This window comes from Dipteris shenzhenensis, chromosome 30 (genome assembly GCF_047967505.1).
Source record: "Dipteris shenzhenensis isolate YYH24624 ecotype China chromosome 30, Dip_SZ_1.0, whole genome shotgun sequence".
NCBI classification, from domain to species: Eukaryota; Viridiplantae; Streptophyta; class Polypodiopsida; order Gleicheniales; family Dipteridaceae; genus Dipteris; species Dipteris shenzhenensis.
Genome location: NC_141625.1, coordinates 27,202,832 through 27,228,687, shown reverse-complemented (window position 1 = coordinate 27,228,687; position 25,856 = coordinate 27,202,832). Strand labels below are relative to the sequence as shown.

The following is a 25,856-nucleotide window of genomic DNA, read 5'->3' as shown; positions in this document are numbered from 1 at the left end:
AATAAGTTATATGTTGAGCCCTCGGGTCGAAGAGGCTTATGGAGGTGTTGCAGCGCATAAAATCACCCAAAAAGAAAATCGTGATAATAAAAAGTGAAAAGAAAAAGAGGGGAAAAAAAGTTTATTTTAAATTAAAAAAAATGTGCGGTAGTTCAAAAATAGCGTTTTTTTTTTTTTTGGTTTTTTATTCATCATCGTCTTCATCGTCTCTTCGACTTCTTCATAATCTGCATCATCTGCTTCGATTTTGGAGCTTCAATCGCCATAGCCAAGCTCCAGCAACCGCCATAGCCAACAACAACCTCTGCACCTTTCTTGCCTTCCATCTCCATCGCCATCTCCATCTTCTTCCCTTCCCACCTCCTTCCTCTGCTCCCATCATTTTCGCTTCCACCGATTGATTGCTCCCCCTCCCATTCCATCCTTCCTGCTTTTCCTTCTCGCAGTACCTCTGCCTTTACCATCCCACTTCCCCACGGCTACCTTCCTTCCTGCCCCCAGCTCGTACATTATTCGATATGCTGCTCTCCGCATATCCAGCCTCCAGCGGCGTTGCGCACACGGCTCAGTTTTGCAGTGGCTAACTTATCTCCGCAGCGATTCTTCCCCGTCCCCTGCCCCCACGCAGTAACTTTTATATCTGCTTTTCTTTGCGCGCCGCTCTTCTTCGAAGTTTTTGGCATCTTTATCACGCCGCTGTAAGTGCCTTGCTTCTTGCCGCTATGGCACCTGCTTCGCAACATATTCCGATGGAGGACGCTCTCAACGCCTTGCTTGAATGCCTGGTCGATCCATGGCTTACCAAACTCACTCCCGTGGCTAGCTCAGACGTCGGTGAAGGCAATATTGCGAAGCAGGTCCGTTGAAGTTCTAAACCATTAAAAAGGATTCGGAAGAGATTTCGTCGTAAATTCTCGGAGGATGCCATACTTACTGCCTACGGGCTCCTTGTTAACACGTCGCCGAGCCACATTACAAATTTAATAGAGAAATCTCTCTCCCCGCACCACAGCTCTAGTCAACATTTTTGTTTCGCAATCTTACATGGCTGTTTTTTTTGAATCGCAAACCTCTTTTTCGATCCTTAACGAGTATTTGAGCTTTCACGATGCGACTCATCTGTTCCTGGCCTATGATGGGAAACCTTAAATTGGCTGGCGTAAATCGATTCTAAGGCTCTCGTGCGTACGCACTACATGTGATGAATTTCTAATCGAATGCGACTATTTTCAGCCGGATATTTAATTTGTAGAATAGACTGCCGAGCTTCCTACATATGAGAATGCAAATGGTCCGAAATTGGAAGGAATAGACGTGATGCTTTTCAACGGATATATTGAACCTCGGTTTGCAGGTTGCCTTATAGTGAACCTCGGTTTGCAGGTTGCCTTATATACGAGTCCCTTAAATAGTCTAACCCTCATGGGTCTTAGAACTCACCGTTGTCGGTTTCTGCATAAATGCAATGATTCTAAAGTATACATGTCATTATACATGTTACGGCTCAACATTGATGAAAGAACGTAGCGATTCCCAAACAGGCTCTCGCTAATGCTAGCTATTTAGCGTTTTATGAGTGTGTAGCTAGCGTGGAAGACATAGGAGGTTAGTTTGTGCGCAAGGTCCGCATACCAAAGTGAAACATAGTCTCATTGAATCTTGTATTGATTCATTTTAACGATTAAATCGAAAGTTGTGCAAGCTTTCTTAAGTATTGTCCTCTTTAAGTTTTTTGCCTATTGATACGAGTAAAGCGAACATGTCCCATTTAGTGTGGTTGAATAACATTCGAATGAATGCCTTTGACAACTTTGCTCTTCAGCGCTAGCCTTAGACATGAGCGGCCTAGAACGGAAGTGTGGATCCTGAGTTTTGAGCAATTCAATGGGGCAAAGCTGGCTGCGTTTGCCCTTTCCTTTGAAGTTTGGTAGCAATTCAGTGTGGATCATACCTATGTAATGAAGGATGCCTAAAGCATGTAGTCTACGCTGCGTAGGTGCTATGCATGGAGCTTCTTCACAGCTGGTACCACAGGCGTTCCCCTTATGAGGGGAGACTGCAGTCTGCAACGTGAGGACATTTTATCCTATGGCAGAAGCATCCGAGGACCGGGACATATCTCACCTAGGAAGTAGGTCCCTCTAGCATGGGGAAAAGATATCATATTTTGATATATAGTAGGTATTACCTTAAACTAGAAGTCAAAAAGTGAGAGGATCCTATGGTAGAAGCATCCGAAAACCGGGACATATCTCACCTAGGTCCCTCAAGCATGGGGAAAAATATCATATTTTGATAGATAAAAGGTATTACCTTAAACTAGACGTCAAAAAGTGAGAGGAGAGCATAATTTTTGAATATTTCTGAGGTATAAAGTGATCCGAGTAATGGGAGGGAAAATTGAAATGGTGTGTAGACGTATCACTTCTTATTTGATCCTTTCCTGTTTCAGAACCATCTCGAGCACTTCTTTTGCTTTTGCTTTTGCTTCGTTTTTTTGCGTGGGATGCTGTATGGTTTAATAATGGCTGGCTCTCGGGAAAGTAAATGGTAGTAAATGGTACATTATGAGCTGTGGAATTCTAATTTGTGATTCACACATTCTGGTATTTATTTCAAGTTGTCTTACCTGTTGATCAGATCATTACGTCCGAGATCTCTAGAAACAGGAGTTCCCATCATACATTTCTTGCATATGTTAATGCTGAGTGCTTTTTCCATTATATAGCAGATGATAGAAGTGACCCATGAACTTTTCCAGTGTTGTTTTTATATTTGTGTTCATTATTTAAATCGTATGTTAGACGTGTGTTTTTTGACAGATGGAGGCTGTCACAATGCTATACAATCAATATTTATGTCAAGAGTTGCCTAATCTTGGATCTCTTGATTGGCATACTTTCTGCAAAAAAGCCGTTGTCTTAAGAATAAGATTGGTGAAGTTTATGAGGTTGACAAAGGAGTTGACGCTCACAGAAACAAAAGTCAAGAATGCATGTGAGACAATCGAGACTCTCAGGAATTCAACGAATGATTTGGAGAGGGTGTCAGTGACAAAAGTCTGTATTTGTTTACTAAATGTCAGGCTGGACAAGTGCGTTCTTGTTTTTGGCAGTGGCACTTTGGGAGTCTGGTCATTTATTGAAAAGAGCAAGGACTTAGATCTCCTAGCAAAGCCTACTGCTGAAGGACGTCATTTTAGCAGTTCAGAAGAAGAGCTTGCATTCCTGGCGGTTGAAGAACAGACAGGCAGGTCTTTTAGTCTCTTGCTTCTGTTTTATAACTTTTCATGTTAACTCAAGCAATTCACACCTATGGTTTATATGTTTTATTTTTAAAATCAGTCAGTTGCAAAGGATTACCTTCTCAAGCTTTCTTGATGTTAAGAGGTATCCTAGCACACATGGAAGTCATTCCCTTGTTATCAAATAGCTTTTTTCATGTATAAAGAGGAGGAAAGGTTCCCAATTTTAATGATATAGTTTTCAACAAGTAGCGTGTAAATGTTGCGGATTTATGAGACTTAGTCTCACAAAGGTTGTTCTCAAAAAGTTCAAATGGTTCTCAACTCCCCTTGATTGCTCTAATAATGTTGCTGATTATAAGACTTAGTCTCACAAAGGTTGTTTTAAAAAAGTTCACATGGTTCTCGATGGAATTGAAGCTACCTAGTTTGTAAAGCAATGGTTTCACCAGTGAGCCAAAGGAAATCGAACATTAAATTGAAGCTGTCACACTTGGTCTCTCTTCCCATACACATTCAGTACCGTAAGGGTCTGCATCTTGAAATATTTGTATGATGATGAGTGCAAAGCGCTTCGGCAACGCTGACACTCTAAATTTAATCAAGAACACTGACCAGAAACAGGTAGGGAAATAATAGTATTGATGTCTGGAGTGGCGGAAGAAATGAAAGTTTCTTCTCCATCGTCAGCAATTACTCTAAAGAATTTTGGATGCAGCTGTTAGAAAGAAGATCATCATGTCCTATCAAGGACTCTAGTCTTTGGAAAGGGTATGTGGACTCTTTCTATGATGTTCCTACAGGCCCCTCGACACACATTTATCATTCTAGATCATTACATATTTGGAGAGAGTTAATCAAGAATCCAGGTATAGCTGCTTATGCTTGGGCATTGATGACGACATAAGTGTTGCTTTGCTTGCTAAGTATGTCTTCCTTTTGTTTTCCATAAAAATTTTTGTTTACCTCTTTTTTCTTCTCTTTCATTTTCTCTTTGATTTTCTGTGTAGATTTCTGGTCTTTAGAACAACAAAAAATCTAAACTTGTATGATTGGACTTATTCTAGTCTTACAAAGGTATAATCAAGAATCCAGGTGGACAGATGTAGGACGAGAGAGATTTCCATGAAGGCCCTCTCATTCTTTATGTACCTTGTAGCAAGGGATACACACTTGGTGCCCCCCTGTGCCCGACATGGCAGGAGAGTCTTCAGATCATACGGGACAATCCATGGCTATCCCTCACTTGCAACCGAGATGGCCTTCTATCGGGAGCATTTCCACCACTGGAGCAAGGATGGATTTATCAATCACCAGGCCTTACAGCTCCATCTTCCCATGTAGTATGGATCTACGTGGGCCAGCTCAAGACCTTTCTCCATAGATTTCAGATTAAGGTAAGATGCAATATTGCAGCCACAAAGATGTGAGGCTTAGCTTTCTTTGTGTCACATATGAGGTGGAGACAGAGGAGCATGTCCTTATGTGATGCCCTCAAATAGGAGACCCAGGGGGAGGTACATTGTCTCTCCACCCATAGGTAAATGGATATGAGCAGTGTCATTGACCATAAACTGACAGGAATAGACTTTAGAGTGTCGTACACCTGCCTGAACCTAAGCCTCCCACTTGGGTACAATCCTTCAAACACCTGCCTAAACCTGAGCCTCCCGCCTGCGTACAATCCTTCAGACGTCAAAGTTAATTCCTCCGAGCAATGAATCGAGGTCGTCCTTGAGCAACGTCCTTGCCTTCACACTCCACTCCCGTGAACTTTCTAATACCATTTCAGAAATGAAAATACCACCAGAGCGTATCCGGCAACCAAATACTACTAGATGAGCCCAGGAATTACACGCGGAAGTGTTTCACTACGGAATCAAACTTCTTAACTTGTGTGTATTCACAACCATAGATGCGTGTGCAAGCCAGTAAATAGACAATGCATCTCAGACAAATATAGAAGCAACAATGATATATTTCCGTCCATCCGCAAACTGGACACATGCTCTTCTAAGCTTATGTAGACTCTCTATACAGTGATCCTTCCACCTTACTGCCTAGGTGGTCAGCCTAAGTGGGCAGCCTCTCTTGAGCTAAGTCTGATTGGGCAGCCTCTCTTGAGCTAAGTCTGCAGCTTCTTCTAGGTCTCCTTCACCTCCTGAATATAGTCGTTTTGCTGCTCCTAGATTGGCTGCTCCAAGCTATACTAAATGGAGGCCCAAATGACCCCTTCTATAGGGGCTGAGACCCCTTCAAAAAAATCGACCAGCCAAGGGCTTGCAGGCTGACTCAATTCTCCCCTACCAGCCGACTAGAGGGGAAGGCCTATAAAGCCCTTTTGGGCCCTTGTTTGCAGGTTGTTGCTGGCCGGGCCACGCCAATGGCTTGTCTCATGAGTCTACAATTGAGACTCGTATCCTCTGTACAAAGAGTATGTGCATCTCTGGTCCAAGTAACCATGGCCAATAGATATCAGATCCCTAATTTTGGTGAGCTGGGCAAGCTCGATGGGACTAATTACCCATTATGAAAAATGAAGATTCAAAGCCGAGGGAGTCGTGGGAGATTGCGACGGGGATGAGCTGTTGCCTCAAGCCACCATGACAACACCAGCGGACCCTCTTTTAGTAGCAACATGGCAAATTTGGGATGCGGAAGCCTTGGCTATTGTTGCGGGTATGACGGCGGATGAGGTGGTGCCTCATGCTAAACTCTTCTTTCGAGGCTTGCACAACATTGAGGGACATGTTTGAGCTCAACAATGAGGCAAGAATCTTGGACCTTGAGACGGAGCTGTATGTCATGAGCATGGATGAAGGAGCATCAATACATGAACACATCACCAAGATGAAGCTGGTGCGGGATCAGTTGGCGGTAGTTAAAGGACGTATGATGAATCTGAATAGTAACGTAAGTTTTGGCAGAACATGGTTGGGAGGTATTTCTAATGCAAATCATTTGTGATCGTCAAAAGCCAAGTAGTTTTCGTGTAAGTTTGTGTTTCATTTGGTATCAGAGCCGAAGAAACTTGACAGTAGGACGTTGCGTTAATTAATGGCTCATTTGGTCTAAATCTTTGAGAAAAACAACTGATGGTGAAGGTGATCTCTAGCTCCTATTGGCGAGACATCTTGGGAGATCATTTACTAACAGAGGCGTCAACAACAAAATTTGGCTCAATCGTTGTCGTGGTTTGCGCCATGTGATGACCCAAAGGAAAGACCGAAGGAGGATCGGATGAGATGACGACATATTTACAAGAAGGATAGAGGCAGTGCAAGAAGAACACACGTATGTGATGCTTGAGAGCTTGTTGAACACAGAGCACACTAGTTGGATTTGCATTGAGGTTGAGAGAAAGTTCACGTCTTTTGGAGACTTGAGGCTCAAAAGACTCAGATAAGAACCACAGTTGTCGAGGAATGACATTGGGTTGAAGCGACGTGAGCAATAGTAGAAAATTAGTCTAAACTCATATTCTTATAAGGATCCATGATGCATTGAAAGAATGCAGCTACGTGATCAGATGTAATAGAATAGTATGTGGCTTTAATGGCAAAACCTTCCCTTTGCTCATAGCTGATAGCAACCTAGAAACATTTGAAAGCACGATCATTAGATATGGAAGTTTTGCTTACATCTAGCCCATTTTTGCAAGCTCGATAGAAACATTTGAAAGCGTGATCATTGCATACATTCATCATTTGTCTTTAAAGGAGCTTGTGCTCACACATCTAGCTCATTTTTGCAAGTCATGTTTATCATATATGGAACATAGGGTCGGGTCAATCCCCTCCCTCCCCCGCCCTATGTCCTTCCTGTTGGAAAGCAGAGGTGGAGGTTGCTTGCTGCCGCCAACACTCCCCATGGTGGAAGAATATAAAAAACGTAAGCTAGAAAACACATTTCGGACATCCGAAACGTGTAAAAACGTTTTTGATCGAAACATTTCTTAGAAACATGTGAAACGTGGCATTTAGGGCAAAACGCCCTGGGTACAAAATGGTGTCGCACGGCTTTTTCTTTGCCGATTCGATTCGCCTCTCACTTGCTTGCCTTGCTGCCTGCAAAACGCTCTACTCTACCCAGCCGAAGCCCTCTACTCCACTCCCTTGCCAAGCCCTCTACTCCAGCCTCTACTCCATGCTCCAGCCTGTTGCCTAAGCCCCCTACCCCCTTGCTAAACTCTGTACTCTACCCTCCCTTGCTAAACCCTCTACTCTACCCTCCCTTGCTAAAGCCTAGCTGCAATATTATCTATGAAGTATATATGATATACATAAAATACAGTATTTTTACGCGTTTCTAGGCGAAACGCTTGCCAAAATCTAGAAACGTTTCTTGTGACACCGACGTAAGCCCAATAATTACACAGTATATTCAGGTATGCTATGAGAGTAGAAACAGTAAATATATATTGATCCAAAGACGGAGAAAACCTTGTACTATGGTGTGCATAGTATGCCACCATCTTGCATTAAGGTGCTGCCTAGATGTGGACCCATCACTACAAAACTGTTCTCCTACCTCCTTGTGGCGCCTTTAAAACATTGCCAACATGCGTGCCCCCTCCTAGAACTTTAGCGGACTGCATAGTGATGCCTTGCAAACAGTGACCAGTCCTCCTTGCTGTTCCAGTGGATAGCTAATGTTGAGGCACTGTTCGCTCCTCGCTGCTCGGGTGGATAGTTAATGGTGAGGCACTAGTTTCTCCCGATCCTTGATTCCTTTGATCCTTGATTCCTTTGATCCTGCAGTGTACTATACTTCACCCTTCAGATGATCTGTAGGTTGTACGGCCTGTCATGAGCAAGGTCAAGGATTCGAAAGCAAACTACTTATGTTTCTTTTTGGAATGGATTCAGCTGCAAATCCTAGACAATTGCATGCCCAAGGTAGTGGTACAAAAGGCTTTGAAGGTACTTGTGGTGGGAGTGTGTATCTGCATCTATCCAACCCTATTTGTACACGTTCCCCATTCCATCTCGTTTGGGGGCTTACAAACGGTGAGGTGACCTTAATACTCCCAACACCCCTCTCTTTGACCCAATGTGGGTCAACACCCACCCATTGATGTAGATGCTCCATCTGCTGCCATTGAGAAATACTCAGGAACAAATTGAAGATGTCCTCTATCATCGGTCTTTGAACCGGTTGCTCTTGCTTCTCGAGGTCTGCTCTTGTGCATGCAAACCATCGTGGTACACAAGTACAATCCCGATAGTACGAGAGGTCGATGACACCACCTTCTTGATCACTTACCCACCAATGCCTATGAGCAATATTGGCACCATGACAATCCCGTTGTCCCCCATGCGATCTAAGGACAGCTTGGAACCTGCTAAGCACCATGCTTCTAAGGTTTGTTTCAACCCATCTTCATGTTGGAAACGTCCGCAACCAAGTGCTCCACCCGAATCCTGAAATCCTAGTGGCCGTTCCACATAGATTTGTAAAAACCTCATTTCTTTCCTTAATGTGTGCATAGAGAGAGAGATGTAGGCAGTTATTGAACTATGCTCGTGAGAGTAGGAACAATAAATATGTATTGATCCAAAGATGGACATAACGTTGTACAAAGGTTTGCACTGCGTGCTAGCATCTACCAACAAGGTGTTGCGTAGATGTGGACCCCTATTACTACAGAACTGTTCCACCTCCTCGTGGCACCTTCAAAACAGTCAGCCCATGTGCTCTCTGTAGGCTAGGGCAAGCAATGGAAGCTCAAGAAATGAGGGAATGAAGACAAAAACGAGCTGCTGTAATGAATTGCTCCAAAACTGAGTGAAAGTACAAGAGAGGGCCAATATAACAAAACCCTAGGGCAAAGTGCCCTAACTGGACTAAGTGTCCTAAGTGTCCTAAGTGGTACTGTACCAACCTACCAAACTGACTGTAACTAGGCCTACAAGGCACATACTAAGGAACGCGTGGCACCTATGGATAGCCCATAGAATGGCCTACAAACCCCCCTCCATGGTATGGGCTGAAGTATCCTGGACACGTCTCAGAATACCTGTATATCTAATGTCGTGGTTGCACATGTTCATCTTGTAGGGATAGAGCAACCTATGACTATAGAGTACAACAGGTCAAGTCACAAAGGGTACTAAGTTTAAAGCTTGCCGGAAAGCTTCAAACTTAGGTCGAGGAAGAGCCTTTGTAAAAAGATCTACCATGTTGTCTTTAGTGGGAACATAAGACAATTGAATATCACTTGTTGATAGTCTCTCTTTGACATAGTTGATAGTGAACCTCAATATGCTTTGTGTGAGCATGGAAAACTGGATTCCGTGCAACAGCCAAAGCACTTTGACTATCAGTGAAGATGACGGTGGAAGCTGTTTGACATGCACGAAGATCTACAAGTAACTTTCAGAGCCAAACACACTACACTGAAGCTGTAAAAGCTGCTTTGTACTCAGCCTCACAGCTAGAAGTAGCAGGTGTAGTCTGCTTCTTGCTGAACCAAGAGATGCTAAAGTACCAAGCATGAAACAGTACAGCCAGCCCAATCACTCTTAGTGAATTCATGCATAACAAGCGAAGAATCAACCTCATAAAGGAGGCCCAAATGCTGAGTGCCTTTGAGATACCTGAAGAGACACTTCACAGCCTGCCAACTGTGAGACAACATATTGAAGATCAGGTCTAGTATGGCATAAATAAATTCAACAACCAACTGCCTGCTGATAGAGAGTGGCATCACATGCACCGCTGCCATCCTCAGATGAGAAGTGAAAACCAGGTTCTAATGGTGTGGATACTGGCTTGCAATCCTAAAACTGAAAACGCTGCAAAGCTGTCCGATATACTTGGATTGTGACATTAAAATACCCCTGTCACTGCTAGCAAATTGAATGCCCAAATAGTGACATAGCAAATGTCTTCTGCATGTCACGGTTAAAAGCTGCAATTTGCTCAGCTTGTGTTTCAGTCACAAGCATGTCATCCATATAGAGTACTAAAATCAGCAAATCTGTCCCACTCTTGCAGATGTAAAGAGTAGCCTCAGTAGGACTGTTCTGAAAGCCAAGTGTAAGCAAATGAGCATGTATCCTTGAATACCAAGCTCGAGGTGCCTACTTAATTTATAGAGAGCTTTCTTTAAGTGGCATACCTTACTTTCAGAACCTTCAACCTCAAAGCTAGGAGGTTGGGTAACATATACCTCTTCTTGCAAATGCCCAAAGAAAAGCTGTCTTAATATCAAGCTGATGTACCTCCAATGAAAGTGGGGAGCAAAAACAATAACAATGCAGGTAGTAGTGATCCTGGGAGTGGGGCAAAAGTCTCTTCAAAATCAATGCCTTGCTGTTGAGCATAGCCATTAGCAACAAGACGGGCTTTGTAACGGTCCAGTGAACCATCAGCTTTTCGTTTAATCTTATAAAGCCACTTAGTTCCAATGGCATTCTTGCTAGGAGGCAAGTCACATAACTCCCAAGTGTTATTCTAATAGGTAGAATCCAATTCAGCTTGCATCGCCTTCAACCAACATTCATTTTGAAAGGCATCCTTATGGCACAATGGCTCTTCATTGCATGCTGTAGCAACCAATGCACAAGCAACCAGATTAGCATGCTCTTTCGGGCCAGTTGCTCTAACTAACAAGCTGGCGGAAGAGTATCCTAATTTGTTGTCTTTTAATGTGTCAAGGAGCCAACGGGGGACCTTTTTGGGCTCTTGTATTTCAGCTCTCTTCTGGCCAAGAGCCCTGTGCACAATATTTTGATCAAGCTGAGGCATATTGGGCTGTAAATGAGGCTGCACATGTGGCTGCAAATGACCAACAATGATGGAGGAGCAACCTCAGATGTGACATCATCATGAGAATGTGACAGAAACAAGGCATCAAGCTGTCAAAGAGATCTGGGGCATCAACAATGGGCTTCTTTTGACAGTCCAGCAAAGGCATAGAGGAAGATTCATTAAACACAGCATCCCTACTGACAAAAACCTTGGCCGTATGGGGCTGGTAGAGCTTGTAGCCCTTGCTCTCTGAGCTATACCTAATACAAATACTTCTGACAGCTTTATCATCCAATTTTGTGCGTGTCTAAGAAGGCACATTTGCATATGCCAAGCATCCAAAAGTCCTCATGTGAGAAATCCTGGGCTTATGACCTATCCAAGCCTCATAAGGTGTGATGGTCTTCAATGCCTTTGTGGGACATTTGTTCAAAATGTGATTTGCACACATAACGGCATCCAACCACAACTTTAGGCAAGTGCTTGCGTTTCAACATACACCTGGCCATCTCCATGACTGATCTATTCCTTCTCTCAGCCACAGGATTCTGCTGAGGAGTGTAAGGCACAATGCATTGATGATGTATGCCACGTGAGGCCAAAAAAATCAGCGAATGCCTTTGACAAATATTCACCCCCTTTGTTTGTATTAATGTGGGTAATTTTCAGCCTGCTTTCATTCTCTACCAAGGCAATAAAATGCTTGAGGCATGCCAAAACTTCAGATTTGGATTTCAAAGCAAAAATCCAAGTATACCTGGTAAAGTCATCAATGAATGTGGCAAAATAATAAAATCCCCCAAGAGTGGCAACCCACTTGGGTAATGAGGAATGAAGGTAAAAACGAGCTGCTGTAATGAATTGCTGCAAAACTGAGTGAAAGTACAAGAGAGAGCCCTCTTCTCTGCCCGTGTCGCATCTCTCAAACCTTGCTAGTACAGCTCCCCCATGTTCCCCTCATTTGGGGGCTCATAGTGGGGAGGTGACCCCGATAATCCCAACTCCTGGTATGTATAAACTATTATTCTTCTAAAAGAATTATTATTTGTTGAGGTTATTGATTGTTGCATGTGAAAGAAATTGCTCATTGACTTCTTGGATGCTATTGATCGTTGCATGTGGAAGAAATTGCACATTGATTTCTTGGATGCTACTAATGTTTTGTGGGATGTCACCCTTGCAATGTATGGAGTAACTAGCTGCACTTTGGATTTAGGTGGGCTGTATATGAAGATGTTAAATATTTCTCCATGGTTGGTTAGGAAAACATGCTTTGTGGATGAATTTTAAGTGGGTGCTTTACTTCCCATGGATTCGTGAGGAGCCGTGGGATAAATATTGCATTTGTATACTTGAATAATGAATTTCACAAGTTGGATAATGGTTGATGATTTTTTACACGGGACTTTCAAACAGGTATTAAGGCTAGTGTCTTGAAAGTAGAAGACTGTTTCATGGTCCATGAGTGCACCAATCAATGTGGAGGCAGCACCAAACTTTTTATTATGTCATGCTATGGGACATTTGACCTTTCTCCAACAATGAAATTGGAGAAGGTAGCTTGGGTTCCTGTTGAGATGGCTCTGTTAAGGTTTGTGAGGCTCTTTATATTATGAAGTACTTCAACTTTTCTTTCTAATATCATAATAACTGAAGTTTCACAATATTGTTTGTCATGGATATACATTTTTCATATTGTTGATGAGAACAGAGATAATAGTTTGCTTGAGTACGTGAATTGTGTTTGTTCGATCCACCACAATATCTCCTATGCGTGGGTTTGTATCTTTGCATGAAAGGCCTCATTTTTTCTTGGATTCCTCATAGCCTCTCCCTCTATTTGTGTTTGCTTTTCTATTCATTTCCATAAGTGGTTTGTGTGTATTTACCACACCCGTTCACCACAATCTCTGAGGTTTGTATCTTTGCCTCAAATTTGGGTTCTTTTTCTTAGATTCCTTCATAGCCTTTTCCTCTATTTGTGTTTGCATATCAATACATGGTTATCGATATATTCTTTAAGGGATGCACATTCACATCTGAAGAAGCTAGACTTTAGAGGATGCCCACTTTGACAATCTCGTGCTTGACCTCTTGCAATTCTAGTGCAATTCTAGTTTAAGTGTTTATTTAAGGCTTCATCGTCTTGTGTTAGTTTCAAGGTTCATTTTCTGTTTTGAGGGCATTCAGGATACTTAGCATGCCGGAGCATAATGTAAATCCATCCTTGTAGACACCAGAGCCCTTCTTCACCTTTATAGCACAATGGGAACAAGGGTGGACATGGAAGGCATGTTGTACATCGAAAAAAGATTGCTTGGACCACTTCACTATTGATGAAATTATTAGACTTGTATTTGTTCTCTCTTCCACACTTTACCCTTAGGATAGTTTGGGGCTCAAAATTATCCCCGTACGTAGCACCTTGCTAGTTTAACAATTAGTCTTGTTGTCATGGGGGCGTGAAATTCTAAGTACTTTAATGTACTACAAGACTATGACAACTTTGGTTTTAAAAGTCCAAGCGTGGGCTTAATAATGTGTAATTAAACGCGGCATGGTGCCTAGCACATAAGTGTAATTAATCGCTAGGCCCAAAGGCATTCAAAGGAATTAAAAGAGTGGTTGTTGGAAAATGATGACGTGGCATTTTTAATGGGCCCCCTAGAGGGCCATGTACCTTCAGTGGCCCCCCTAGAGTTTCAGGTGACTCTAGTACCTTCTACATGCTCCTTTCCCATTCCTGGACCTTCATGGGCCTTCTAAACTTCACATGTGTGGTTTTGTCTCTCATCTTCTCCCTTTGTTGAGATTTTGGACTGGTTTTTCATTCTCCTTTAGCTGAATTCCGTTTTTCTTCATAACTCCTCACCCGTTTGGATTCCTCGACTTCCGTTTGGATTCCTCGACTTCCCCTCTGCCTCCTCTTCACAGTGATATGCTTTTCCCTCTGTGCATTTGGTAGAACGGGCAGAGATGAGTACTTCTTTTGCTGGTTGAATTTGCAAAAGTGGCTTTTTTTGGACCTTTTTGCTTCTACAGCCTCCTGGGCCTCTCCTCTTGCAAAGCTACAGCTTTTTGTTGAATTTCAAGTGGTCCCATGTGCTGGTTGACTGGTTTTTCTCAGTTTTTGAGGACTTTCCGGCGGTGAAACTTCTCCAAAACCTTCTCAATGCATTCCTCTCTGAAGCATGCTTCTTTTGAGCCTAAGAACTCCCACTTCTTCGCGACAGAAGTGCTTCTTTTCGCATTTTTCAGTGGAATTCTTGCTGGTCGTCTCTTGTAAATGTTCTTTTTTCATGCCTTTGAACTTCTCTTTGGCTGAGAATGCAATTGGGCATTGGCTACTATGTCCTCTTGGCGATTGAGGACTTGGTTTGAATTTTCTGGGCTTGGTGAGTTGTGAATTTGCTGCTGTAATTTCTTTTTGCCATAAGCTATTGGTTGGCCTCATGTGCCGCCTCTTTCTTGGTTCGCAGGTGCCTAGGCCGTACTACATGAGTCATTCTTTGGTTGGGTACTTTGCTGATTTTATTTTGGAGCTTTGAAAAGCTTTGTGAATGCCATCTGGAAACCACTCAAAGAGAGTACATCTGGGGTGCAGTGTGATTGCATCTGGACAGCCAATGGAATTGCACTCGGAAAAGATCAGTGAATTGGGGCTGTGTGCTCAGTTGCAGGGAAGGTCTCGCAAATGCAACTTGTAATCATTTCACTATGAAATATAAAGAAATACCGAAAGGGGCGCCACGGTGTTTGGGGCCAATCGGGTGCACTTGTCTATGTTTGTTGAGCCGGAGCATTCCAGCCTCCATCCCTTTTTTTGTCACGATCTGTGACGTATTCCTTTCTCTATTTCTAGACTTATGGATGGTTTGATGAATGGACACTTGTGGAAGGGTATGCCCTTTCGACGGGTATGCCCTTTCGACGGGACACTTCCTAAGAGGCACAGATCAAAAGAAAATACAGCTTGCAGCCGGCTTCATGTCAGGAAAGGCGTTGCTATGGTGGAAGGAACTCCAACCTAAGCCGGATACATGGATAGATTTCGAAGGGGTCTTTAGGAAGGAGTTCCTGAAGAAGGAGGACGATTATGATCTCGTTGGCAAGCTTAAAGCGCTCGATATGTCAAAGCTGAACTTGTCATTTGAAGTTTATCTTCAAAGGTTTCGAGATGTGCAGACCAGGGCCACAAAGATGGATCCAGTGACCTTGTTAGGTTTCTTTGTGGATGGTTTGCCAGATTCGTACAAGTTGCAAATCAAGAACCAACAAATGTACAACGTTGCAAGAGGCCATGAATTACGCGCGTATTTATGATGATACCATGGCCGGTGCAAAAGCAACTACAGTTTCCGACACGAGTGGAAAGAACAAACGAAAGTTCTTTCAGCCTACGACTGGTACCGGGGAGACGAAGTCTACAGACAACGCCTCCAAGAAAACTTGACTCAGGCAAAGAATGGTCGAGTCCGTTTCCTTCGCACATTGAAGCTAAAGAAGAAAGGACGTTGCTTCTATTGCGAGGAGCGGGGCCACACTAAGAATGAATGTCCAAAGCGCAAGAATCAAAAGTTAGTGCTTGGACCGAAGCTCCAGGCGGGTCCAGGTACCAAAGCCAAGGGAGCGAACCAAGTTTCAATGACAGGTAGTTCTGTAAATGTCATTACCTGCCCACTTTCTTGTAATTGCACTTTCAATACTTCGTTGTTTGGTTCCCATGATCTTTTCCGCGTTTATGGAGAAGTTAGGGACCAACAGGTTCACATTCTCTTTGATCCGGCCAGCTTTCACAACTTTGTTAATTACAAATTTGTGCAGAAGATGGGGCTGTCCACAATACCTAGCAATCACACCTATGAGGTGCAGCTTCCAGCTGGGAAGCAGTTTTGGGATCGCAAGGTTGAAGTGCTTCCTATCCGGATTCAAGCTTACACAGGGGCTCTCACGTGTTATGTTATGCACCTGGAGCATGTAGACTTGTTAATCGGAATAGAGTGGTTTAAAACCCACAATATTCAGATTGGATGGACGGAGCATACACTTTCTTTTATAGATAAGGACACCCAATTTTTTATTCAGTGTGATAAAATTCCCTCTTCTTAGGGACCTATTGTATGTGCGATGCAGCTTCGAAATATATTAAATACTTCTCATTATGATGTCTATCAGTGTGTTTTGATTCTGCTTTCTTCATTTGTTGTCTCTGTAATTAACAAGAATGATTTAAGTGTGTTTGAACACCGTGAATTGAGAATGTTGTTAGATAGTTTTACGGATGTATTCCCTGCTCAACTGCCGGAAGGTTTACCTTCAGAACGGGCAGTAGATCATCGCATAGACTTAGTCCCATGGGCTCAACCTATTAGTGTATCACCTTATAGGATGATATAGCTAGAGGAGGATGAGTTAGCTACCCAGCTACAGGATTATCTGAATATAGGCTATATACGCCCAAGTAAATCACCTTGGGGTGCACCTGTCTTCTTAAGAAGAAGAAAGACTCTACATGGAGAATGTGTATAGATTATAAACGATTAAATAAAGTGACAATTAAGAATCGATACCCTGTATCTCGTTCTGATTCACCAGAGTCCCTCCTGGAAGCCCCTTCTTCTGCTTCCATTTAGTTCAGTAGGTGTTTTGTTTTGGGGCTTTAAAAAAAAAAAAAAAAAACACCCCTAGAATACTGTAATCACAAGCTGACACAATTCAGGGTACTGACACTCTGAACACAATTTTCTATACTAGGGAATTCCTGCAATCCCACATTCACACTGATCAAGCATTTAATACAGGCATATATCACAGATGGCGCTTTTCCCTATACTAGGGAAATTCCTGCAGTCTAATTCTAACTGAAGCACACATGCATCTGCTCAAGCATAATTTGTTCTTGCTATAGCATCATAAACTGCGACCTCTGCTAAAACCACAAAAGTCTAACTGCTTCCGACAAAACAGGAATAACGAAAACCAAAAGGGAAAATAGATAAAGTGCTCCCTGGAATTCGAATCCCGTAGCTTGCAGCCAGCACGTACGGCCTGCTCTCAGCTCTCACCAGTCATCCGTGCTCTGACTTCTACCAACGACCACCGAACACAACCAGCAGTCGAAGACCTTCGTCAACGAACCTCCGTTAGGCCCGATCAAGCTATGCTAAGTGCGGGAGGGCTACGCTCAGACACGTCGTCATCACGTCGTCGTAGTCCATCGCATGGAGGTCACAAATAGCAGGACCCTCCTGCGCTCTTCATCCCTCGTTTCGTCGAGTCACTTGCAACACTGAACAATGTTCGCCTCACGCCAGCTCCTCACAGTCCTCTACAACACGCCCTCAGCCTCTTCGTGGGTGACCTCATCAAGTGATGTTGATCGGAATCCAAAATCATCCATTGACGATTCCCTCCGCGCTCAGAGGTGACTCTGTTACTCTTTTCCCCTGCTTCCGATCATTTCTTTTGGGAATCGAGTCGCGCCCAAACGCTCATTTCAACATCTATTTTGCTCTCTGGCACCTCGTCGCGGCTCTATCCAAGGGAAATTGTGTGTGGAAGCTTGATCATAGTGAAGAATAGTCGCAAAACCTCACGTCAATCAGCGCCTCACGTAAATAATAAATATCAAAGTGCGCTGCTTCCCTTCTCGTCGATCTCTAGGCTCTGATACCAATTGTCAACCAACTATTCTCTATACTAGCCTCTATTGCAGATCACGGGAGTAGCACCATGATTCTCCTCCCAGCCTATTCCGCTAAGGCGCAAAGCAAGCCAGAGATCTACGTTGAAATTCACGTGAATCAGATCCTTCTCTTCTCTTTCTAGCCTTAGCAAACCCCAAATCCCTAGATAGATCTAGATGCCACATGTCATCCATATAGGGCCTTCCTAATGCAACATTTCACCCCTCTCTTGGGATGCATTTAATTCCTTGCCCCTAGGCACAATCTTAGCACTAGGCCCTTGGTCTCAGATCTATCTAGTCTGGTGCTATCAGCCCTCACCTAGGACCTTGACATTAAATCCCTCTCGATCATTTATATGAAGCGCAAACACATATATTACAGAGATAGATCCTATAAGGGAAATGTCGACTGATTCTTCCGAGGTCATGCTACCTCGGCTAGAGCGTAACATAGCTCCTAGCCTCCCCAGGCTACCTGAGCTAGTCCTGTGTACCTGGTACACGTCAGATACCAATCCCTGCACATGACATACTCCCCCTCCTCTAAGAACTCACTCCTGAGTTCGCTAAAAAACCCGGAAATGTTCTTTGGAGGTTTTGTAATATCTCCCATGTTGCATCCTCCTCAACACGATCCTTCCACTTGATCTTGTATTCTGTGATAGATCGATTGCCAATCTGTCTGTTCCGAAATTATCCCCCAGATACTGTGGTCCGCTCAAGGTCATTAAAAGAATTGGACCAGTTGAATATCGAATAGAATTGCATCCTGATGTTAAAGTCCATCCAGTCTTTCATGTCAGTAGACTGAAAGAAGTTTTGGGTGCGGATGATCAACTTGTTTCTCCTCACGAGATTATAGAAGTTACAGATTTGACTTTTATTCCACACGAACTTGAGTGTATTCTTGAATTTCGTGACAGACAGATTCGTAATCGATCTATCACGGAATACAAGATCAAGTGGAAGGATCGTGTTGAGGAGGATGCAACATGGGAGACATTACAAAACCTCCAGAGAACATTTCCGAGTTTTTTAGCGAACTCAGGAGTCAGTTCTTAGAGGAGGGGGAGTATGTCATGTGCACGGATTGGTATCTGACGTGTACTGGGTACACAAGACTAGCTCAGGTAGCCTGGGGAGGCTTAGAGCTAGGCAGGCTTGATTCTCGGGTTGAGTGGCAAGGGTACGAACCAGTTTGGGGTCTTTGCTATTTTTGGCGCTTGGGGCCCGAGTCTATAAAAGGGGCCCAGGGGGTTGAGTTCTCAGTGTGCTGATGGGAGCAATTTTCGTTCCCAGGTGCTAGGTCTGATCCTGGATTGAGTCGCGGATGCACGCCTGCATCTTAGCGTAGCCCAAGGCCCAGTGGCAGATCCCAGGCTTCACAGTGCCACCTGGTGGTATGGGACACCAAGTTGGTTTGGATCTGATTGGGAGTTCGTGCCAGTAGCTCAGCTCGTGGCTCGGAGGGGACATCTCTTGATTCGGGATCACATCCCGTAGATGTCATGGTTGGGTGGTGAGCAGCCTGCTCAGTTTCTCACGTTGTGCGTGTTTGGTTTTGCAGATCAGAGGTTTCAGGAGTGCTGGGACGTGTCAGGCATTCTCTTCACGCTGCATAGTACTCCAATTGGGGCACTAGATCGGTTAGTAGATCTCTTAGTAGATTGGCAGTGAACTGAGCCAAACCTCGGCACACCCATTACACGACAAAGGCAAGTAGTCTATACCCCAGCATGGGTATTAGTTAGATAGCCATGATGCATTCTTCGCACCATGCGGGGGTTTTATGGCAGGTACTTGATGCACAGCAGGATTTCAACCCTTTAGTCCGTTTCAGTCTCGAGCAGACTGCTCCCCAGAATGGGGATTATCGTGGCATTGATAAACATTCTCCGCACTTCCAACCCTTTCGTTGGACTTGAGGCCATCCTACTATTTACTGCTCTGTACACCTTTGTAGAAAAAGCTATTTTGTACTATGGCTTCTTGCTCTTTTACTTGCACATAAGGATCCGCTCTTTGACTTTATTGTTGCAAACTGGAATTGAGGACTGCATTTCTGGGCCTCCATAAGGTTAGGTGCCCGGGCTCAGATGGGTTGACACCTTCCTTTTTTGAACATAATTGGGGACTCAGCTCTGTAGAGCGTTTGGGACTCTAGTATTATGCTTGATTCACTCATAGAGGGTCTCATTCATCTTTTCGCTAAAGGGGGATGCATCAATTTTATTTCTCAATGGATGCGAGTCACTTTTTTGATTACATTTTGTAGGGTATTGTGGCCAAAGCCATCAATGTGTGCTTGCAGCCCATTCTTCCAAATCTCATCCATGATACGCACACGGGCTTCATCATGCATGGCTGAAACATTTTCGATAATATCTTCTCATGTTGGGAGGCTTGGCATGCCATTCTACTCTTGGATTTTGAGAAAGCTTATGACAAAGTAGATTGGGGTTTTTTGAAGGGTACCCTTTGGCAATTTGGATTTTTCAAATGCTTGGATCAGAGGTGTTTCTTCTTTGTAAAGATGATGAGTATCTTCTTGAGATCTTAGGTAGAAATTTTCGGGCTGAGAATTTCCTTGTGGCATGCTGAAGAGAACACTATTATTTTGCCACTCCTCAAAATCTCGTGTGTTTCATGACAACCTTGGATTTATTTTATTATGCAATAGGTGCGCATATTAATTGGTATAAATCCAATATTTTTGGATTAGTAACGAGGACACTCCAAATTGGGAGGCTGATTTCGGTTTCACTTGGATTTAGAGGGGTACTTCAGTTGCCAGGTTGACATGGGCATGTGTCAGCAGCAATTCACTTAGGTGTCGGAAAGTACGAGGAGAAAACTCTCGGAGTTCATTCAAGCTTGACCTCGCTTCTAGGATGGTTGTGGTCAACCAATTATCGTTGGCCACAGCTTGTTTGTTTGCTCTTGTTGGTGCCATCCTAGGGATTGCATTCACTCAGCTCAAAAGGTGGATAAGGTTTTTTCTATGGAGTCGACTAGATGGTTTGGCAAACAATAGAGCTTGGTATACCTTGATTCTTAAGAGGGTCTCAATATCATAGATCCAGACTTGCAGAGCAGGGCCTTATATGCAAGGTTGTGGTTAGGAGGCTTCTTACCTTGGGATTGAGCTGATGCAGGTGATGGACCTTCTTTTCTTGGGGGTCAGGTATCCCAATTCAAGTCATGGGACTACGACGTTGATGGGGCACCTTGATTTTTTATGCCCACTAGTAATCATCTCCTTGATCGTGGAGACAAGCACTGGTGCAGGTGATGTACAGCATTTGTGTATGACCTTTGCAATGATTTCAAGCTTTCCATTATACTCCATATCTTGCACTTTTCTCCCAAGAGCTCCAAGCTGATGCTGAGTTCTCTCCCTTATGCTGGAAGTAGTAAATTTGTTCCTATGGGTCTGAGATGATCATCCTTTTGTATGTCTTTGCACAGGGGTGGGTGTCGATGCAGCTGCAATAGGGCTTGCTTACTAGGGTCAAAGTGGCAAATATCTTCAGCGTGTGAGACTCCATGGTGGCTTGCATAAATCTGAATGCTCCTCTGGTAACTAACCCCCAAGTTGGGCTAGGGTTCAGCCCAACCAAGGGTGGTTGAAAACTGGGAGCAAGGAACAAAGAACTAGAGCTGAACTCAACATGAACTCAACTGGCAGACTGAATTGATGCCGAATTGAGAGCTGGCAGCGCTGGGAGCTTGGAGTGGTGTGACCTTACTTGGGAGCTAGAGTGGCGCGAACTGCTCGAATTGCTAATTGACTGCCTGCAACTCGACTACTGTTGGAGGCACGTCATGCGAGTTGGGAACTGCTGTTGGAGGCGTGACCTGAGGCTTTTGCTTGACGGCGCTTCTGTTGGTGGTGACTAGATGCTCCCAACAATGGTGGGACTAAGTTGCTGCTGGGGTTGGAGAGCTATTGGGTAGAGCCGTGACCTGCGAGTTGGGGATTGCTGCTGGAGAGAGAGAGAGAGAGAGAGAGAGAGAGAGAGAGAGAGATGATATGGTTGTATTAAAGCCCGTGCGATGACTATCAACTAATAGTGATCCCTTACATCCAGTGAGGAAAAACATTACAAACTGCTTATGTAGTGAGTACTTATTGGGCTAGCTTGTGTGCTAGTTTCAGAAACCTCTTTCAAGTAGCTCCCTAGTTTTTTGGCTGGTTACTCTAGCAGATTTTTAAAGTTATCTATGCTGCGCTCATATCTTTCTCTGATACATGTGTAAGTTCTGCAGCTTAGGAGTACATGCTGCTCATCTTCTACCTCCCCTGTGGGGCAGATTTTGCAGATCCATTTTCTATGGGGGTCCTGGGTCTTCCCCACCTACCCTTCTCCACCTCGAGATCATGTGAGCTAGTTCTGATTTTGCAGATCAGATGTCTATTAAATATTGATGTATCTTCCCTGTGGTATTTCTGTTGGAAAGGTCACCTCCCCATCTATAAGCCCCCAAATGAGGAGAAAGAAATTTTTTTATTATTAGAGTCCTCGGAAGACCGATGGGTCTATGAGACTGAAAGAAAACCTGATACAAATCACAGTAAGGGTGGAGCTACTGAAACGAGCATCATCACCCGTGCTGAATCCTAAGTTTGATCATACATAATCAAATACATCTGGATGTAACAATGAAAAGAAAAGGACTGGAGCGGAGCGGAATCCTCCGTATGTCATGTCCCCCTGGCTGGTGCATAGCGAGTGATGGGACGCTGGTGCCCGTCAAGGGGTGCCGTGCGTCTCGGTCTCCTGGATGAGGCTCGACGCAAGACCAGAGCCATTGTGACTCCCGTGGGACGTATCCCGGGTCTAAACAATGACGGGAGGTCCCCTAGAGTGATCTGTGTGTCCCCTCGATGTCTCGTGTGTCGTGCTGCGATCGTCAGGTCGGGGTCTCTGTCACGTCAGCGGCTAGAGACTGGACGATCAATGTCACTCGATGGGAAGAACTCTGTGATCCTGCTCTGAGAGGTGTCTGATGATGTGGCCAAGCCTAGTCGCCTGAGTAAGTAACCTCTATGTCGGACTGCCTCGTGAATGAAGGCCGCGAGGCATCTATGATCTGGGTTGGCGAGGAATCTGGAAAGGAGCCCGGAGCCGTCTCTGAAGAGGCAGTGGTAGCGACCTCGGATCTCGTAGTACACTGGGCATCTGAAAATAAAATGCTCCTCCGACTCAACCTCATGACAGTCGCACAATATGCATAAGCGATGCTCCCTAGGAATCCCCTCTGCTCTGCTGCTCTCTATGCGGAGGCGGTGTGATGATACCCGAAACTGTCCGATGGAGATCGGTAGTGAGTGAGGCATATGAAGCTCAGTGTACCTTGGTGGTGTGATGAAATCCCTCCTCCGAAATGCGAAGACAGTAATCTCTGTAGAAACTTAGCTTCACTGGAAGCTCCCTCGGCTCCAACCAGGTCCTAAAGGTGTGTAGCTGCAGGAGATCCTCTCGAATGACTTGGTTGGTATGTGGCCCAATCGGGATGGTAGGTGGGAGTACCAGAGGGGCATCTAAACTGTACTGAAAAGGAGGTATCCTATCGATGTGGAACCCTAGTCTCACAAACCATCTGTGAGTTTGTGCATACCAGCATCGCTTGTCTCCCTCTGCTGCCAACTTCATGGAGGAATCGAGAGCCAACCATGGCAACCTCTATCTCCCTGATGTGCAGTCCCCATATGATCTAACCCGGTGTAGATATGTGATGGTCTGAAAGGCTGCATCTGGCTGGAGTGGAGAAGCACCAAACTCGGCCTAAATGATGTGATATGGTACAGATGGTTTCCCCCGGATCATCCGTGAGAGCTTGAGGATCTGCAAGCGCTCCACCCGTGTCCACTCTATCTCTGACATGTCAGGTTCCCAACAAGGGATGCCATACATACCGGCTGGTCGGACCAAGGAGTCGAAGAGAAGAGCCTTGGTCCGAGGGTCGTGGAAGTGGGAGTGAAAGCACTGTCTCTCTAGCTGAGCCAATGAGGCGTATCCCCTGCTCAGTCTGGCCTGCATCGCTGGTCTCATCGTGAAGATGGGGCCGGAGAAGATGACCCCCAAGTAAGTGTATGAGGATACGATCTCAACTGGTGACCCACTCAAAGTAAAAGTAAACTGTTTCTGTTGCATGTTTGCTCGAGAAGTGTTAAAGATCATGACCTTGGTCTTGCCAAGGTTGACCTCCAAATCATGGGATAAACAAAAAGCCTGCAGTGCATCCAGGTGTCGCTGGAGCCCCTCGGATGTGGACGACAAGAGTGCCACGTCATCTGCATAAAGAAGAATCCTGATGATGATCTCGGCAAGTGAGCAACCGGTCCCTCCGAACGTCCCCATGAAAGTCTCAAGCTCATCGATGTAGAGGCCAAACAGGGTCGGTGATAAGGGACAACCCTGTTTGACCCCTATGGTACTCAGGCTCATTTGTCCAACCTGTGCCTGTACGAACTCGGCCTGAGACTCTCTCATACAGTGCCATGACTGCCCAGATGATCTCCTGGACAAATCCCCGTGTCTATAGGGGTGTGATAAGACAAGCTCGAGGTACTGTGTCAAAGGCTTTGCGAAAATCCACAAAGCAACAGTATACCCTCTCCTTCCGTGATCTGGCCTCCTCAATGACACTCCTGAGTGTGAGTATGTGATTGATAGTCCCATGGTCTCGCCTGAAACCGGCCTGACCCTCTGCTCTGAGCCCTCTCATCTCTGCGAACGGGCTGACCGATGCATCCAATACAGCTGCATAGATCTAGGGCGTGGGGGAGGGAGACCTAGGGCAGAAGATGCCCAAAGAAGAGAGAGAGAGGGGCTACCACATGGGCAGCACCTCACAAGAGAAGAAGATTGCAATAGATGGTGTGAAGTACAAGGCCTGGAAATGGTTTGGAAGGAGGCAGATCTGGAGCAGTAGGAAAGGGACAGAATCGCCTGGGATGGGCTGGCCTATGGGCAGGTAAGGAGCCTGCAGGAGGGCCTGGCAGCAGCAAAGGGAGGGACTGCAAAAGGGCAGCACCCTGCTCTTATAAAGGGCCATGGAGCTGGCTGGTCGGCCAGATCTGGTCGGCCATATGGCCCAGTCTACAGCCCCTTACATAGGGGTCAGTGGAGGGGCCAGCCACTAAGCTGGCACACAAAACAAGGGGTCTGGGACCCCAATTGAATGCAGAGGGCACACAGCCCAAGAGTAGCTGCCCACAGCCCAAAATATAGGGCTCGTGGGGGCAGGTGGTTGCAGACTGAGTCAGCTAGCAAAGGGGGCCAGTCGGCTGTTTTGCCAGGCCTTGGGGCCTATAAAAGGGAAGGCTAGGAGCCTCATAACTCATCCAGCAAGTCAGCACACAAAGGAGCAGAAGGAGCAGCCAAAGCCCCTTCCTTGGGCCTACATCCAGGAGGAAAAGGAAGAGCAAAGGTGCTGCAGACTTAGCTCTACGTAGGGCCGAACTTTAGGCTGTCTAAAAGGGCATAAAGTAGCTGAGATCTGGATAGAGAGTCTACACACGCTTGAGGTGGAGCATGTGAGCTCAAGTTCTAGAGATATCTAGCAAATAGTAAAAATTCGTGGTGGTAAGATCAAAGGACCACGCTTTGGTGGAAATTTGGATCTATCTCTCTTTGTATTGTGTTCCATAGTTTTGGACGGAAATATATATTCTTTTGGTAGCTTCTATATCTGGCTGGATTATTGTCTATTGATGAGTTTGCACATCTATTTGAAGCACATAAGTTCAAGAAGTTAGTGATTCCACACCCCACGCACACTGTGTGAGCTCTTGGGCTATTCTATCAGTCTTCCGCTGTGCATACCCTTTGTGGTCAATTTTTAACAATTTCTGCATTCCATAGCTGTCCATTGAATTGATTTTCTGTTTATAGAGCTGCATTTTCGCCCCGGGGTTTCGCCATAGTTTTTGCAGCATCTCCCGGATGTCACATGCATCTTCCGGTAGATTGGCAGCTCTTATACCCCATAAGTCCATCCACTTCCTCCCTTCTCTGTGCCTGCCCATAATTTGTGTAGCTTCCATCTCCTTGGGTGGTATCCTACTGGCGTCCATCTTCTCAACTTTGTTGTGGTAGGCCATGAATTGACATAATGCTTCCCCTTCTAGAGGTAGCATAAAAGACCGAAGGATCTATGAGA

General features: G+C 44.8%; 1 protein-coding gene across 3 annotated transcripts in view; it reads left to right on the top strand.

The window, feature by feature from the left end:
- The first annotated feature begins 221 nt into the window (after positions 1-221).
- LOC147881910 (uncharacterized) overlaps positions 222-25,856 on the top strand; it is a 75,291-nt gene continuing 49,656 nt past the window's right edge. For all 3 annotated transcript variants that reach the window (XM_087402101.1, XM_087402100.1, XM_087402102.1), the window contains exons 1-3: positions 222-857; positions 2,823-3,249; positions 12,416-12,590. In XM_087402101.1, coding sequence (XP_087258227.1) covers positions 723-857; positions 2,823-3,249; positions 12,416-12,590 — 737 coding nt within the window. In that variant the 5' untranslated portion in view covers positions 222-722. The remainder of the gene's footprint in view (positions 858-2,822; positions 3,250-12,415; positions 12,591-25,856) is intronic.